The sequence below is a fragment of the Photinus pyralis genome, unplaced genomic scaffold (genome assembly GCF_008802855.1).
Source record: "Photinus pyralis isolate 1611_PpyrPB1 unplaced genomic scaffold, Ppyr1.3 Ppyr1.4_LG4, whole genome shotgun sequence".
NCBI classification, from domain to species: Eukaryota; Metazoa; Arthropoda; class Insecta; order Coleoptera; family Lampyridae; genus Photinus; species Photinus pyralis.
The window spans coordinates 48,751,269-48,768,171 of NW_022170511.1; the positions used below are offsets into that span (position 1 = coordinate 48,751,269).

At 35.8% G+C, this 16,903-nt stretch overlaps 1 protein-coding gene across 2 annotated transcripts; it reads right to left on the reverse strand.

Annotated features, from left to right (window-relative positions):
• Positions 1-12,560: 12,560 nt before the first annotated feature.
• LOC116168032 lies at positions 12,561-16,833 on the reverse strand. 2 transcript variants are annotated; one of them, XM_031483681.1, is made up of 3 exons: positions 16,639-16,833; positions 15,469-16,417; positions 12,561-13,645 (listed from the first exon to the last, which is right to left on the reverse strand). In XM_031483681.1, coding segments are annotated over exons 1-3 (1,050 nt in total). In that variant the 5' UTR covers positions 16,739-16,833; the 3' UTR covers positions 12,561-13,644. The 2 variants fall into 2 exon arrangements, with proteins under 2 accessions (XP_031339541.1, XP_031339540.1); XM_031483680.1 differs by lacking the exon at positions 12,561-13,645 and having other exon boundaries at positions 14,758-16,417.
• Positions 16,834-16,903: the final 70 nt, after the last annotated feature.

The window sequence follows — 16,903 nt, forward strand, 5'->3', positions numbered from 1 at the left end:
ATTTGTGGTTTCTATCCGAACAAACGAGCCCGATACTAGCAGTAATCCTCACGAGGAAACCTAACCTGAGTGGGATCCGGTACAACAGCGCAATAAAAATTTTTTAGAGCACTTAAAAAACTTCCCTCATTTTAGAACTGGCAAGAAGGATCGTCTTGCAATAATACGCTCAAATATGGCAAAGCTGCCAATCACCCCAACAATAAGCGGAAACGTTTCAACGTCTACCAAACCAAAAAAAAAACAAGAATTAAACGTACACCATCAAACAAGCCACGATTCATGTCCGTCTCTCCTATTTAATACAATGTCCCTTTCTTTTTAGCTTTCTGAACCATTTCCATCGTCTTATCAACATTACTGCGTCGTTGAACAACTAACATCTGTTTTACATCGACGAAAAACGTCTGATTATCTAACTTGATTAGCTTTACGCAGCGTATCACAATGACCGGAGATAACATGAGTTAAATTAAAAGGTTTTTCTTTCGGCCTTAGGTGGTGTTGAAGTGAAGGTTTGTAGGGTGAGTAGGCTCAAAAGTCAGACTCCGTTTAGTATTTTTATATGGTAATCCAAATATTTCATACGCACTTTGCTGTCCTTCCTCAGTGGGACCACTGGGAAAAATCAAACAAAAAGACAGGCTTACAATTGTGTACACTAAACACGCCGTAAACAAAATGGGGGTCGCCTTCACTTCTTGGTGAACAATTACATCGAAAAATTTTTTTAAAAAAGACATTGAAATTTCTGGTAACACATAATACATGAGATAAAGTTTTCCAAAACAAATTTATCCAAACAACATAATACACAAACCAAAAGGCGATTATTTAAACGAAATTACACCTCATTGAATTAACCATTCTAAATAAAATCAACAACTACTTCAAATTCGAATAACATGATGGAAATTGTGTTCAATCTAAATTAGAGACCAATATTTATCGTCAAAAATGAATGGAATTTAGCACATACAGTGTGACCCATCATTACTGTAGACGCAAATACCAAATAAAACGCATGATGTAGTTTACATAGCAATATATCTAATTATAGTCAAATCTTTTTAAAGATAACGGCTTCAATATGCCTCTAGATTTGTATCTTCATACAAAATAGACTTGGGACAGCCCTACTTGTAGGGACAGTATGGACGAAATGGATCTGTAGCGAGGCCGGGATTCACTCCTATGGATTATACGGAGTACCCTCTGGATAACATATTTTCGTACGTTAAATTCTATGTCTATAAGTCACAGGCAAGTGAGGTTTTCATTATCACGCCAGTTTGTTTCTAACGGGCTTTTAACGGTTCTGAAAGCTTTCTAATATTACAACAGGAGGAACTTTCATTAAGAAAAAATTGTATTAATGTTTCTTGTGTAACTACAACAATTTTATGATTACGAATTCTAATGCCAAAGGTCAATTCCTCTTTTGGTTCATTCGAGGCAAAATAACTTGACACTGAATGTTAACAATAATCCTTTGTATCGACGGAAACACCAAAACTTTTAATAATTTGTCCTCGACCGAGTAGCGTTGTAATCTATGCGATGGAAACGCGTTTAATAAGCGTTACAGTTCTTTTTTGTGATTGCACAATAATTCCTCCTGGGGTATAAGATTCAAAACAATTACGGTTATTTAATTCACTTATAGTTAGCTTTTTCAACTGTAAAACTCACGGTACTCATGTGACAATTTCACTTTCAAGAAATATCCGAAATATAAACTTGGTTACGTTCCGAATAATTTTCGTTAGGCTTTCTGATGGCCTAAAATATAGCAACTTTCGCTCTGACGATCCCGGAACGAAATTTTCGCGGGAAACTACGTGATTCTCCAAAGTCTCTCGAAATAACTATATTTTCAGCAGTATGGCCCAAAACCGAATACCCGAAAAAATCGTTCTCTAACTTAATCCCTACCTCTCTTGTGAATTTTCGTGCTAGTAGTGTAAATAATGTTTGGAGCCTTTGCATACTAATTATTTTTATAACAAAATTGTTAAATGTTGCAGTATAAGGCAATGTTTTATGCATCGTGCTGTATTTAATTATCTTATAAAAATCTATCCTCGAGATGCACAACAATAAAATTATTCAAAGCCCTGGCTCAACGTAATTTAACAAAGCAATATTGCAAATTTCAGTTGCTTGATGTGGTTCAAGAAATTTACCAACAGCGAAGTTAAATAACGATGTGCAATACGAAAGTTGATTAAATGTATACAAATGCCACACTTCTAATTTTATTAAACCAAACCTGGTTACCCTTAAGACATTTCCTTTGAACTACATTCGTAAATACTGTAACAGAGAACGTCCAAAGTTTGATACCCTTAATTAATATTAGCATTAGTGCGTTATTTTTTAATGAAGGATGTCCCACATTAGCGAATTCTTAATTTGTCATTCCATAATTATCATCAGAAGATATTGATTACAAATAAAAGAATCATTAGTACAACCGATAGATTGGGTCCAATTAACTAGGGGAGACAAAGTGGAAGGCGTTCCCGACGATTTAATTACTTTAGTGCTATTTAAATATAGCGTAGCTCTCCTCAAGCATAAATCATGACACTGTGACATTCTACTACATGGGTATTTGCTATTTCCTACAATATCTATTTACATTTGCCACTCTGCTTAGGGAAATATTGTAGAAATGCTTATTGTATTACTAGATAAGCACTAAGAAAGTAGCTAACTGATGTCGAATGTGTTTATATTAAATTTATCTACAGCGAAGGGTTTAGTAGGGTATCTTAATAAATATCAACAGCAATCTACATATTTATCTCATTATAATGAAACTGTACTACGTATGCACATCCTTAACAATTGAAAATGTAAATTTCGTAAATGGTGTTTGAATCGCAGGAATACGAAATTTGTGCATGTTTAATGTGACCATATTCTCTGGAGGTTAGAACGAGATTAATTACAAATTTGGCTAAAAACTTGGATATGATTAGATCCGTCGATCGCGTCGCGTCGCTTAGTAAAAAGGCAGGAGAAAATCGTACAATGACAATTAGGAATAAATAGTGTTAATGTTTTAATAGTACCACCGAAGGGGAAGGTTAATTAATGACTATGTAAATTTAATTAGCTGTGTTTCGCGTTTGACGCCTTTTACCTAAATGTCTCCTTGTGCGAAACAAGCGATTTACAAATCCAAAAAGCGAAGGTCACCTTAACTTGAGTTAGTCATAACATGCAAATGGAATATACCTCTCATCGTGTATCTACATACAAAATGAAATTATCATAAAAAGAAAACCCTCCAATCAAATCTTTCGGAAGTCTTATTCTAAAGTTAAGTTTATTCTCGTTCACCGTCATTTATGAATTGAAAGCTGGGACATAAATGAAACAAAACAATGATATTAAGAACCATTCTGTTACACTTACAAAGCGATTTTTAATTGAACGTCGTTTTTAAAGAATCGGCTTCACACTAATACCAATGGTGGGCATTTTAAGGGGGTTGACTACCCCTCGTTGGAAATAAACTTTCCAGGTGAACTTGAACATTCTTTAGCAAAATCAGTAACACACCTGCGGCTAGCCCTTAAGATCAATTTTAGGATCTCTCCTTTCATAATTAATTGTTTAACCCAATATACGGCACAATTTTTATAGACAAATTACAAATAATCGTAAGGACCCATGTGTTTGGAGATTTTCTTGCTTTAATTTTGAACAAACTAACCTTAACTGAAAAACTGATATTTTTTAACGACCCACTGGTTGATTCATAAATGGTAAAAATGCATGCAATACAAACGGCTTCACATTTGCTCAGAGGTTGATATCTTTAAGAACACAGATATCCAGTTTTCCTTAATAAATTTTAAATTTCAATCGGCAATCGGTTACGGTGATTTTTCTTAAAGATCTTAACTGTTTAGGTACCTAAATAAATGAATAGCACTGTACCTTCTTAAAAAGACACATGAAACAAGCTCGATAGATCCTCCTTACATCGACAATATTTCGGGAAGATCAAAGAATGGTGGTCTAGATTGGAATTGGCATTGCTCTCTGAATGAACGATGAACTTCTGTGTTTAGATAGTAAGCATGCCACGAACTTCGGTAGTCCGTGCAAACCGGTTGCATACCATGAAATGGAAGAAGTTGGTAGGATCCAAAAGATCAATTTTAATCCGCAAAATAAACTAGTAACAATTCTATGCAGGTAATTTGAAACATTTTAGGAACCTTAGGAAGTCGGCAGGACGGTGAGGTAGTCTCCTTGGTATAATACGGTTAACAGGAGATTTTCGATCCTTACTCCTGACCAAGAACGGTCGGTTTCGGAAGCCACGGGCGGAATTACGACACAAGGAAAAAGGCGCGATTTCCTCAAAGCAGGAACGGAAGCAAAAATGAACTAACTGTATCTAATGGGAAACAAAACAAAGGAAAGCACCCCCTCTCCCCCCCTTCGTAATTAACCAAACGAAAATATCAAACGCTTACCTTTAAAAGTAAATGGTTCGGGAACAGAAATCAAAATTCTTTTCAATAAAAATGCAAAATTTACCACTTTGAAAATACGACAATATCCAAAAAGATCGAAAGATCCCATCTAAACCAAGCTCATACATTTTATGAGAATCTCCAAATACTAGAAGGGAATGCTGGAGTTTCCGTCGACTGGAGTACTTGAGTGATATCGTCCAAAAATTAAAACTTGTTAATTACTGGATCCCCTGTTACCCTAAACATCTGAGACTTGAAATTTATGCTAATGAGGCGCGCTTCATTTGACACCAAAACAAAATTTGCTGCAACACATCGAATTAGCGAAGGTTAATTATGCTTGCCGAGTTAAAATTCTAAAATCGGTAGTCCAGTAAATAACGACCGCGTCCCGGAATTTTGGGATCATCTACGTGTAACCGAGCGACCTTGCCGGTTTCTATCCTAGTTTTAAATTAGTACTAAGGAACTAAAATCGGCCAATTGTTGATATGATTATCGGATCTGAAATGATAGGATATTCATTTTCCCTTCTCTTCCAATCGAAGTGAGCTTTCGGATGCAAAGACAATTTAAACATCCCCACGGGAACGGATACAAATTAGTTACAATATCTTGATTTCCTTATCGGCAGCTACGATGCTACGAATTAGAGCAATTACTTTTAGCTTTTAACTTCAACTCATAGAAAAGAAATACATAGCTCCGGAACTATTCTCATAATGAAGTGCCCGTTTGAGTACCGAGTGTTCATTGAAGCTTCAATTCATGCTGATCGAATTCGTGTAGGTACGAAAATTTCACACATTACTTAACTACACTGAATTTTTTTGAAATACCTCTTTATTGCAAAGAAAATATACTGGCGCGCTTAATTAGGTTTTCTTTGGTCGAAATATGGTCGTTTATTTTATACTACCAAAACTTGCGTATTTTGCGATGGTCTTCGTCCGATTACACAATTATCATTTTTGTAGTGTAACAAACTGACAGATTCAATTAACTCGCTTCTATGTATTCATTTATTCAAGTGGCAAAGTTCGCGGATACGCACTGGAATTTTTCAGCGTAAACTGCTCTAATCATTCTTCTTAATCCGGAACCCGATTCTCTGTTTACTTTTAGCTGCACGGTTAACAAACCCGGTATCCAAAGGCAAATGATTTTCTAATTGTGGCTCAAATCTTTCAGAATGACCCTGACTTAATTACTGATTAATTCAAAACTTTTTCAAGATGGCTTCTAGCAATTAAGTAAACCATTTTTTTGATACGAACTAATCAGATTTGCGGTACCCCCTGGTTTGATCAATGGAAAAAGTAAATTTTTTTTCTAGAAAAATATTTACTTATTCATCAATATCTATTTTGTCCCCTTCTGTGTAATCCCCCAATCCTCAAAGTGCTTCTGATATGCACGGTGGCTGAGGCATGGTTGGGATGTCGTTTTTCACCAAACAATCACGAATAAGCAATGAACTGTGTGTTTATAGGTTATCATGCATGTTTGGTTAGCTGAGGTAACGCTTATGCGCTTAATTTTCCGTCGTCTGTCTGTCTGTCTATCGTCTGTCTGTTCTATCGAGATCTCGGCCCCTGGGTCACCTACAAACTTTGGGTTTTCGCTAATTGATAGCTGCTATGGTCTATATTTGCCCGTTACTCATCTTTCACATTTGTGTTACGCGGTAACTAAACTGTTCAAACCTTAAAAAAATCTAGTTTACCCATTTCCCGATTGATTGAGTTAGTTTTAAAGCGTATACACAAGGAGGTAAACAATAACGTTCAATGGTAGTTTCCTTAAATAATAAATTTTTCCAATATGCTCTTAGTGCCCACCTTTTTATGCACACCCCCTCATTAAACTCATTCGATAATCGCGTACTTACGTCAATTGTGTCCTTCAACTGATTCTGACAAAGATTTAATTGATCCGTGTGCGGCGGAATAAACAAATTACCAAGAAGGTAATATTAGGCCTTTAGGATCCACGCTGGGGAACGCCGCGGTACATTTGGAAGAAAATACAATATCGAAGCCGATGAATATGAGACTACGCGTTGATTGATTTCCACGCCCTTTGTTTTGTTATATATCTATTTTCCGCAGTATTCGTCTCACATAACCACTTATACTTTTCCTAGGATTCCGCAATAAATGTATAACAGTTTGTTTTGTTGCGGTTATTGATTTTGTACCGTTTGCTTTAGCTACCGTTAAAATTTATGTCGCTACAATATTAATTGAAATCTGTCTCGAATCCATTGTACCCAAACTTAATTGTCTAGTCAATAAATGACAGTAATTAGTATAAAAAAGTGCGTACCTACCCACGCAGTTCGTACTAATTTCTGCTATGTACATCCGAAATGGACAGTACTTATAAATTATTAATTACGGCATGCTTTATCAAAACAGTAAGTTAGTTAGAGTTCTCTTCATTAATAGTGCAAATAGAACCTCGTGCTTTCATTTCTAAAATTTCTGTTAAACTGCGTAGTTTCCAGTAATTTAATCATTTAATGTTTAATGTGTGCCACAGGTAAAGCATCCTTTTGAGCGCTACCGATTTCCAAAGCTATAGATTCGAAAATGTACCTTTTCTGTAAATTCCTTGTCGCTTTCTATTGGTTTAAACTTCGGTAACATTTGTAAAACTGAGTCAACATTTAAGGGTTGAAACTTCTTTGAATTCGATTAAGCAAGCATGCAAAAGGTGATTTGTAACAAAATAGTAAGTATGAACTCCGTTTGAAGTTGTGAATTTTGTTTTGAATTTTTGTCGCAAAAATGCTTCCTTTCTGAGATATAGGCCAAATATTTGGACAAAAACGACCAAAAAAAAACAAAGTTCCAGGACACATTTTTGAATTCTTGTTCATTGACCCAAAAAACATTGAGTTTAATTTAATTTTTTCTGTAGTAATTATCTTACTTATATCCCACATAGCATTCGATATCTTATGTATATACATTTTAAATTCATAATGTACAGGGAATATCCTGTTCATCTTATGTATATACTATGTATATTCATTATTGGCATATGTATTTTATGTCCAGTATGGATATTCTATAAATACATATTTTGGATGGGCTATGGATGTTTAGGCACACACATTGTATGTACCTTTTATGTATAAATCTTATACCTCCTCAGGAGGACTTCTATGCATATACATGGGATTATATGGTATGTATACACGTTTTGGATTAGATACATGCGTTTTATGTATTACCGACGTTACAAACGTTAGCGTCTCATGAAGACAGTAAGCTGCTATTGCAAATACAGTTCATTTTTCTAAAATCGGGAGAGCTATTCCGCGAGCTATTAATGAGTTTGTTTGTCTAATTTGGACAGTGAAAGTAATGATTTTTATTTCGTGTGTGCATGACCTAAAGTTGCAAATATGTGTTAGTGAGATGTAAAGACTGGATGGGAATTAATATAAGGACAAGAATGGCAGGTAAGTTACCAACCTATTTGTTATGAACTCGCGCTATTATAGTGTTGAACAAGAACACGATCAAGATGAATTAAGACTACAGGGTTAAATAAAAAAATAATAATTTCTTAAGCATATTTTCTATTGTACCTATACTAGGAGACTTAATAAACAAACAGCTTCACTCAGTGAAATGAATTTATTTATGTAGGTATAGATGCTAGTAAACTTCCCGAATGTTAGAGGAATCTCTATAGAACATCCATTCTGAATGTATACAATTTACATAGAATATCCTATTGAACATCTTTGCATATTACAGGAATATTCATGGTATATCCAGTTGTCAGTATACCAATATACACAGCATATCCTATGCATATACAGAAAACATCCAAAACGTATATACTATGTATTATGTGAAGTCTGCCAAACTTATATCACATGCACATACATCGGACATTTGCGACATACTTTTCCACATTCTTTGGATATACAAAATCCCACGTGGAATGTGCATGTGTTCACCCTATCCGTCGTTGGTACCTCATCAAGTCATCAGTCATCGGAGTGGAAGTCGCCCACCGTATGCGAGTACGTGTCGTATTTTTTCTCGTTGTTCATAAGGGAACTTTGATTTATTCTGTGCTTTGCTTTTCGACATAAGGTCCTATTTTCGTTTCTTATAGAATTCTCATGAGCTACACAAGATTAGACTTTGATTTTGCAAGTTGGTGGTGGTTGGTTATAGTCAAACCAAATTTAAATTGAAATCTAATTTAATTTATCCTTTAAGTTCAAGATTAACATTAAGGATCTTGTTAGGAATCCCGAACATCTAGAATATGATTATTAATTAAACAAAAGTACGGCTCAAAGCAAAAAGCAAATGCTCGCGTATTTTGGACCAACCAAATTTGTGAATTTAGCAGTAAAAAGTTCATTGAAATGATCACTGCACATTTCGGACCAGTTTACACACTAAAAATGACACAAAAAGAATGATATTGGCATTGTAAATTCGTCTTTGTTCACAACTGTTTGAAAGAAACGCGAAATGCAAACGATAATCACAAGCGAGTCCTTTAAAAAACAAAATGGATGTGAAAAATCCTCCCACTTGAAGAAACTAACGCGGATGTGATGTATTATTTCCGGGAAATATGTCGTGTTTGTTTTAGAACATTCGGACACTTGAGGACGTTATAGAAAGATTGTTGTATGCTATACAGGGTGTTACACGACCGTTCGAAAAAAAAAAATCGGGTTGTAGAGGGCATCAAAACAAGCACTTTTTCCAAATAAACCGAGGGGCCAACGTGTTTCGTTTGGGAGCCACCCCCCAAAGAGTGTTGAAATCTGCATTTCTTCTTTAATTTTTTTCTCAGCAACCATAAGAGTTACAAAGTCGGGTGGGATGTCTTTGAATAGGTTTTTGGGTATGCTCTTTCCGATTTTGCAATTTTTTTTTCAAAATTCCTACCCCTAAAGGGCGCACCCCTAAACTAGGGTGCAAAAAAAAATTCTGATTTCGACTAAATTTGGTATCTGGGGGTTTTTTAACATGAAAATCACGAATCTGAAATTAGTTTTTGAAAATTCGAAAAAAAAAAGTTCCACTGCAATTCTTGGCGGGACAACGAAAATAGAGATAATTCCACGAAATTTGTTGTGTACATACTAAACGAGTTAAGGAACAAAACTGCCGAACAGTTTTTTAAAATAACTTTTCAAACAAAAGTTATACTCATTTGAATGTTGGTCCTTCGGGTCGCGAAGTGTCCCAAGCCTACTAGTAAGCCATAATTTCGCATGTGTTGGTTGACAATGTCGCAAAAACAAAAGATTAACGGTTTGAGTCTATATTTTGTTATTTGGAATTAATTCGGTCATTAAATGATTAAAAAATTCGATGTATCGATTAAAACACCTACCAAGGTATTTTAAAGCGCTGATCGATTATTTATTATCTAAATAAGGTAGGGGAAAAAGTCAAATCACTTTCCGTATGATACTTTTTCACTATGATCAAAAATTTTCATAATCTTAGGTTGAAAAATAACTTCCAAAAGAACACGCTCCTTTTAAGGACAAATTTCCCCTACCTTATTTAGATAATAAATAATCGATCAGCGCTTTAAGATACCTTGGTAGGTGTTTTAATCGATACATCGAATTTTTTAATCATTTAATGACCGAATTAATTCCAAATAACAAAATATCGACTCAAACCGTTAATCTTTTGTTTTTGCGACATTGTCAACCAACACATGCGAAATTATGGCCTACTAGTAGGCTTGGGACACTTCGCGACCCGAAGGACCAACATTCAAATGAGTATAACTTTTGTTTGAAAAGTTATTTTAAAAAACTGTTCGACAGTTTTGTTCTTTAACTCGTTTAGTATGTACACAACAAATTTCGTGGAATTATCTCTATTTTCGTTGTCCCGCCAAGAATTGCAGTGGAACTTTTTTTTTCGAATTTTCAAAAACTAATTTCAGATTCGTGATTTTCATGTTAAAAAAACCCCAGATACCAAATTTCGTCGAAATCAGAATTTTTTTTTGCACTCTAGTTTAGGGGTGCGCCCTTTAGGGGTAGGAATTTTGAAAAAAAAATTGCAAAATCGGAAAGAGCATACCCAAAAACCTATTCAAAGACATGCCACCCGAATTTGTAACTCTTATGGTTGCTGAGAAAAAAATTAAAGAAGAAATGCAGATTTCAACACTCTTTGGGGGGTGGCTCCCAAACGAAACACGTTGGACCCTCGGTTTATTTGGAAAAAGTGCTTGTTTTGATGCCCTCTACAACCCGATTTTTTTTTTTCGAACGGTCGTGTAACACCCTGTATAAATAAAATGATTATAAAAAAACGTGGTTCTTGTGTATCTTGTATATCATAAAAAAAAATGCTAATTAATCACTGTGTTTGGCTTTGATTTATAATTTTATCTCGAATTTTATTTGTATTAGGTATTTTTAGATTTAATTTACATTATAGATATATGCAAGTAGCTATAATTAAGTACAGGTTAAATACCGAATAACCTTGCATTTGCATAGACCGATTGTACTAATCAAAGTCAATTTTCTTATACAAATTTATTTTGTTGCATGTCTAAAAATGATTTTTTTCCAATTTTCAGATGCATTTATGGAAATGTCCCTATAAAGTAAGTTTGAGTGATGGGTAGCGTAACATAGTCAATGAGCAATCACGGTGAAGAATCACGATCGAGGGGGTCTATCACAAGACCCCCGTTGCTGCACGAAAGGGTTGGGCAGGTGTACTACGCCCATGGCTTGTTTTGTACGTCTTATCCGGCATCTGTGATATCGTTTGCAATTTTTATTGCTTTATTGTGTTGGTAAGTGTTCGAGGATTGTAAACATTTAATTATCTGCATTAAGGCGATAATAATTATTGTTATCCTTGGATGGTATTGCGTCACTATAATATTACTTGCTTGGAGGAGTGTTTTTAATTGAAATAACTATACCTTTTTGCAACATTTATATGTATATTTACTCATACATTTTGATTGATAATTCGAATGTTTGTTTTGAAAGAGGTGGATACAATGAATGTAATTGATTGTCCTGTGAACTTCACCTTAATGAGTAAAATGTAATTAACGAATAAACGTAAGTGGATGTGCAGGAAGTTTTCACAATTTGATTTTTGATTATACAGGGTGTTTCGAAATTCGCGCACACGGACTATGGGATGGTGTTATACGACAAAAACTGAACAAAAAGTTCCTCTACCAGTTTTCCATCAGACCGCTATTTTTCGAGATACCGCGGTTTTAAAAATCTCCGCCCCCCCTACGATGCGCCACTGGTTATACTTTAATAATAACACATTTTTTAAAAACAAAAGAAGGTTCAAAATAAACTATAATTAGGACGAGTACGTAATTACAACAATTGTTCAAAATGTCCGCCGTCTGCTAGTAAACAAGCTTCAGCACGTCGAAAAAGAAAAAAGTTCCGGTCTGATCAAAAACTGGTAGAGGAACTTTTTATTCTGTTTTCGTTGTATAACACTATCTCACACAGTCTGTGTGCACGAATTTCGAAACACCCTGTATATGCCAATTAAGTGGGCTTCGCCAAATACTGGCGGAATAAGGTGTTTAATGATGCTTTCTTTGATAACCGAACCAATGTGTTTTGTATACTTTATGGCGAAAAAAATATGCGTAAGGTATGATGTTACATAATGATTTCTGACATTATCTAACAATTACTAGATTAAACGAACTTACCTGGTGAAGTTCTAATCTTAATTGTATGAGACATCACTGCTCTCAAGTTTTAATGTAGTACTTGTTCTACGAGACCGAAACGCACGCATTCAAAGCAAAAGCTAAAAATAGCCCCCCACCCGCCTCGTTAAAGGTTAACTGTTATTCATTGTTGAAAGCTGCAAACTAAATAAGTGGGTAAAAACAAAAGGGGGTGGGTGGGATTGAACTTGAGAGCAGTGATGTCTCATACAATTAAGATTAGAACTTCACCAGGTAAGTTCGTTTAATCTAGAAATTGTATTTCGACATCACTGCTCTCAAGTTTTAATGTAGATGTTCAAAGCAATGTTTAGTTTGCTACAAATTTAATATTTATCAGAAATACACCTAAAAAACAATATGAAAGATATAACTACCATAAATCGAAATCATAAATTTATAATTGAACTTGCAAAAACGTTGGATTCACACAAAGGCAAGTTATAAAAATTAGCAAAAGTTTCTGAGCTTTTGCTCCAACCAGCCGACTTCCTAATAGAATCTATATTTACTCCAGATCTAAAAGCAGCCGACGTACTAGCGTGTCTTATACTATGCGATTTAAACAGTGAGACATCGACACCACTATCTGATAAAACAATCTTGATCCAGCGACTAAGGGTTTGCGTACTGTGAATCGCACAATGCGGTTTATTAAATGAAATGAATAAAGAATCAGCTGAATTCCGCAAACTCCTAGTCCTAGAAATATAAACTTTGAGCGTATACGCTGCGCACAACTTTTTGTCAGAGAAAAATGGCAAAATCAAATTAGGCTGTACTCTATTTAAACCAGAAGTTTTGATCTCATCAGGGATCCGAATTTCAATCTGCTTATCCAAAAATACAATGTTAGAAAGTTTAATTTTAGAAAGAGTCTGAATCCTATGGCCAGTAGTTAAAGCCAATAAAGTAACTAGTTTTAAAGAAAGATCCTTCAAAGGTAAGTCCTCTGAAGGCAAAAGAGTCTGTAAATGCTGTAAAATCACATTCGGATCCCAGATGGAGTCATACTTTCTCCTAGGCGGTCTACTTCTAAAAATTCCTTTAAACAATCTCTTAACTTCTAGATTGTTTACAAAATCATTGCCCCTAACAAAACTAATCGCCGATCTTATGACATTTAGGTAGCTAAAAGATACACCTTTATTAAATTCTACGGTAAGAAACTTAATTATATCTGAGTGAGAACTATTGTAAAAATCACAACCATGAGTCCCACAAAAATACCACCATCTAGAAAGAGCCGAAGAGTACTGCTTTAAAGTAGCTGATGATATTGAGTTGGTGAAAAGTTCAAAAGATTCAGGAGGAATTCCTCTCAAACGATAGGCTTCCCTGATAACTTGCACGAAACCAGGGAAAGTGATTTTGCTAGGGGATGAACGCGATTTCTGTAAGGTAAAATTAAATTACTATCCTCATCGTCAATATCACTACTTTGAAAAATAATAGGCTTCGATATGCATAGTTCCTTAAAGAGAGGCCACCAAACCTGAGTAGGCCAAAAGGGGACCACTACAATACCTACGGCCCCATCAAGGCTTATCTTTTGGAGCACTTTCAAAATCATCGGAAAAGGAGGAAACGCGTAAAAATATAAATTTGACCAGTTTAAGGTAAAAGCATCTACTGCTACCGATAGAGGATCTTTTCTCCAGGAAACAAATCTATTACACTTTGTATTAAATCTGGAGGCAAAAAGATCAATTTCTGGTACACCAAAAACGGAAATTATTTCTTGGAAAACCTGATCTGACAATTCAAATTCTGTTTCTACATCTAACTTCCTCGATTCACGATCGGCTATAACATTATCTGCAGAAGGAATGTAAGATGCAAACAAAAAAATTTTCCGGTTCTCACACCAGTCCCAAATATCGCGCGCCAAAGTATTAAGAGTAAAATACTTGGTTCCCCCAAACTTATTAATGTAAGCAATAGCAGTCTTATTGTCTATTCTCAATAAAATTTCACAATTTGAATAGTCAAATGCAAAACAAATCAGTCCATAAAACGCCGCTAAAAGTTCTAAGCTGTTTATATGGAGAGTTTGTTCAAAAACGGTCCAAACACCTCTGGCCGTCTTCCCTTGACAACAAACACCCCAGCCTGTCTTTGAGGCATCAGAAAAAATTTCCAGGGCATATCGATAAGTCCTAATTGGAGTTGAGATCATCAAGTTTGTTTTCCACCAATTTAAGTCTCTAGCTAGGGAAACTGGAAATGTAAACATGTCATCAAAACTCTTATTGTTTACCATTAACTGAATGAACTTAAACCTTTCAAATGACTTGAAGTGTACCCAACCAAAACGTACTGCCGGACAACTCGAAACTAACTTCCCTACAAGCCTTGCAAAATTACGGAGAGAGTACTCGTAACCGTAATCAAAACTATTCAATAAAGCTAATAAGCTGGCAATTTTCTTTTCCGGCAATCCGATAGTCATATTAACAGAATCAAAACAAAAACCCAAGAAAGTGCAAACCTTGGACGGTACCAATTGGCTTTTGACATCATTTACAATAAACCCAAGCTCACATAACAAAGACCGAGTTGATGATACGTTTAAAGAACAATTTTCATATGAATCCCCCAATAACAAGAAATCATCTAAGTAAGTAACAGAGAGTAGCCCTTTACTCCTGAGACGCCCAAAAATAGGCTTTAAAATTTTAGTAAAGATAAGAGGGGCAGTGCACAAACCAAAAGGTAAACATGTAAATTCATATAATTGTCCCTTAAACAAGAATCTTAAAAATTTTCTTGAATCCTTATGTATCGGAATATGATAATAAGCATCCTTAATGTCTAATGTGGCCATAAACATATTCCGCCTTAAAAGACAAGAGACCGTCCTCCAGTCCTCCATTTTGAAATGAGAAGTATTGATGTACTTATTTAGATTTTTTAAGTTTAAAATCAATCTGGAGGTCCCATCAGATTTAGGCACAAGAAAAATACCAGATAAAAATTGGTTATGCACAAAATCACACTTAACAATAGCCCCTAAATCTAACAGATTAGAAATGTGAAAAGCAATCTCTTGTTTTTCTTTACAAGACCAATTAGGTTCAGTAGAAACACAATTGTAATTAATGTTATTACAAAAAGGTATCACATAACCTCTAATAACTGATAACACCATGGGGTCATCGGTTACACGTCTCCAAACAGGAAAAAAGTGGGCCAACCTGCCCCCTGTTTTACTTACTATTGTTTTCGAGGTTGGAGCCATGGCTTCCTTTTGTTGGAGCTCTGATTGGGAGTGAACTTTTTCTGCCCGCCTGTGTTTGGAGTTCTCACTGCTCCCTGTGCTCGATTCCACCGATTGGACACAAGCGGGTTGCGAAAGTTTTTTGAGCCATGTACGACAGCTTTCGGTTTGGTCAAACTTAAATCCTTCGACACTTTCTCCAGGGATTTGGAAGCTTTAACTTTTTCATCTAAGTCGGCTCCAAATAAGAAATCGTCTAAAGCAATTCCATCCAACGTAGACCGTAGAGACTCACTTATATTCGATCTTATTAAAGATCTTCGCACCTGACTTTGATTAAAATGGATGTCAGACATAATTTTTAATGAATCGTTCAAAGATTCAATTATGCTCTTGTCAAAAGATTTGACTCCAAGAAGTGTGTTTAGACACACCGAAGTAGCTGCAAGTGCCACTCCTAAACGAGCTTGTAGCTTAGCTAAATTTGCGTCCCTCTGCACGAATTTATCAGGTATCGACATGGACACCAAGGGATTTAGCTTGGGGCTATTAACGGCAATACAATTCTCAGGAACCTGGTACTTCTGTAAAAGTTTGGACATGTCTTCGGATTTTAACCCATTTCTTAGAATGAAAGTCAAATTACTAGCAATCCGGTCGTGTATTGGTGGTCCAACCGAAGTCGCTGGAGTAGAAACGTTCCCCAACAACGACAACAAGTCATCCTGCTCCGATGGAGATAAAACGACAGGAGCCGACGCACAGTCCAAGTTTTCTTTCTCTGCATCCAACACAATGGACGCAGAATCGGCGCCAACATCCCAAGCCTGTCCTGAAGCAGGACTAACCTCCAGGCACGAAAAACCGCCACCTCCTTGTGAGGGGGAAGGTGTAGTCAAAAGTCGCACGGAAAGGTCTGTAGGGGTCAGCGACCTCGACCTTGAGCCTAGCACAAAGGAAACCGTTAACGACTGTGACTAACACACATTTCTAGAAAACTTTCTAGCTTCGTAACAGAGCACTATCTTATTACGGAAAATGTAAACAAGTTACAAGATAAATAATCGCTAGAAACTTTCTAGCATCGCTTAAGAGCACTATCTTAAAGCGAAAAAAGAACAACCGCTGTTGCTAAAAATAAGTGATTAATAAAATTAAATTACTTACTGCTACAGGGCGAACAATCATCCCTCTTAAGCTTCTTCTTTAACCTAAAAAGCTCCTTCTCCAGCCTTAAAAGCTTCTTAGCACGGCTTCGCTTTCCCATAATACGTATGAAAACGGTCGCACGCAAAACAAGAATGAATAACAGTTAACCTTTAACGAGGCGGGTGGGGGGCTATTTTTAGCTTTTGCTTTGAATGCGGGCGTTTCGGTCTCGTAGAACAAGTACTACATTAAAACTTGAGAGCAGTGATGTCGAAATACAATT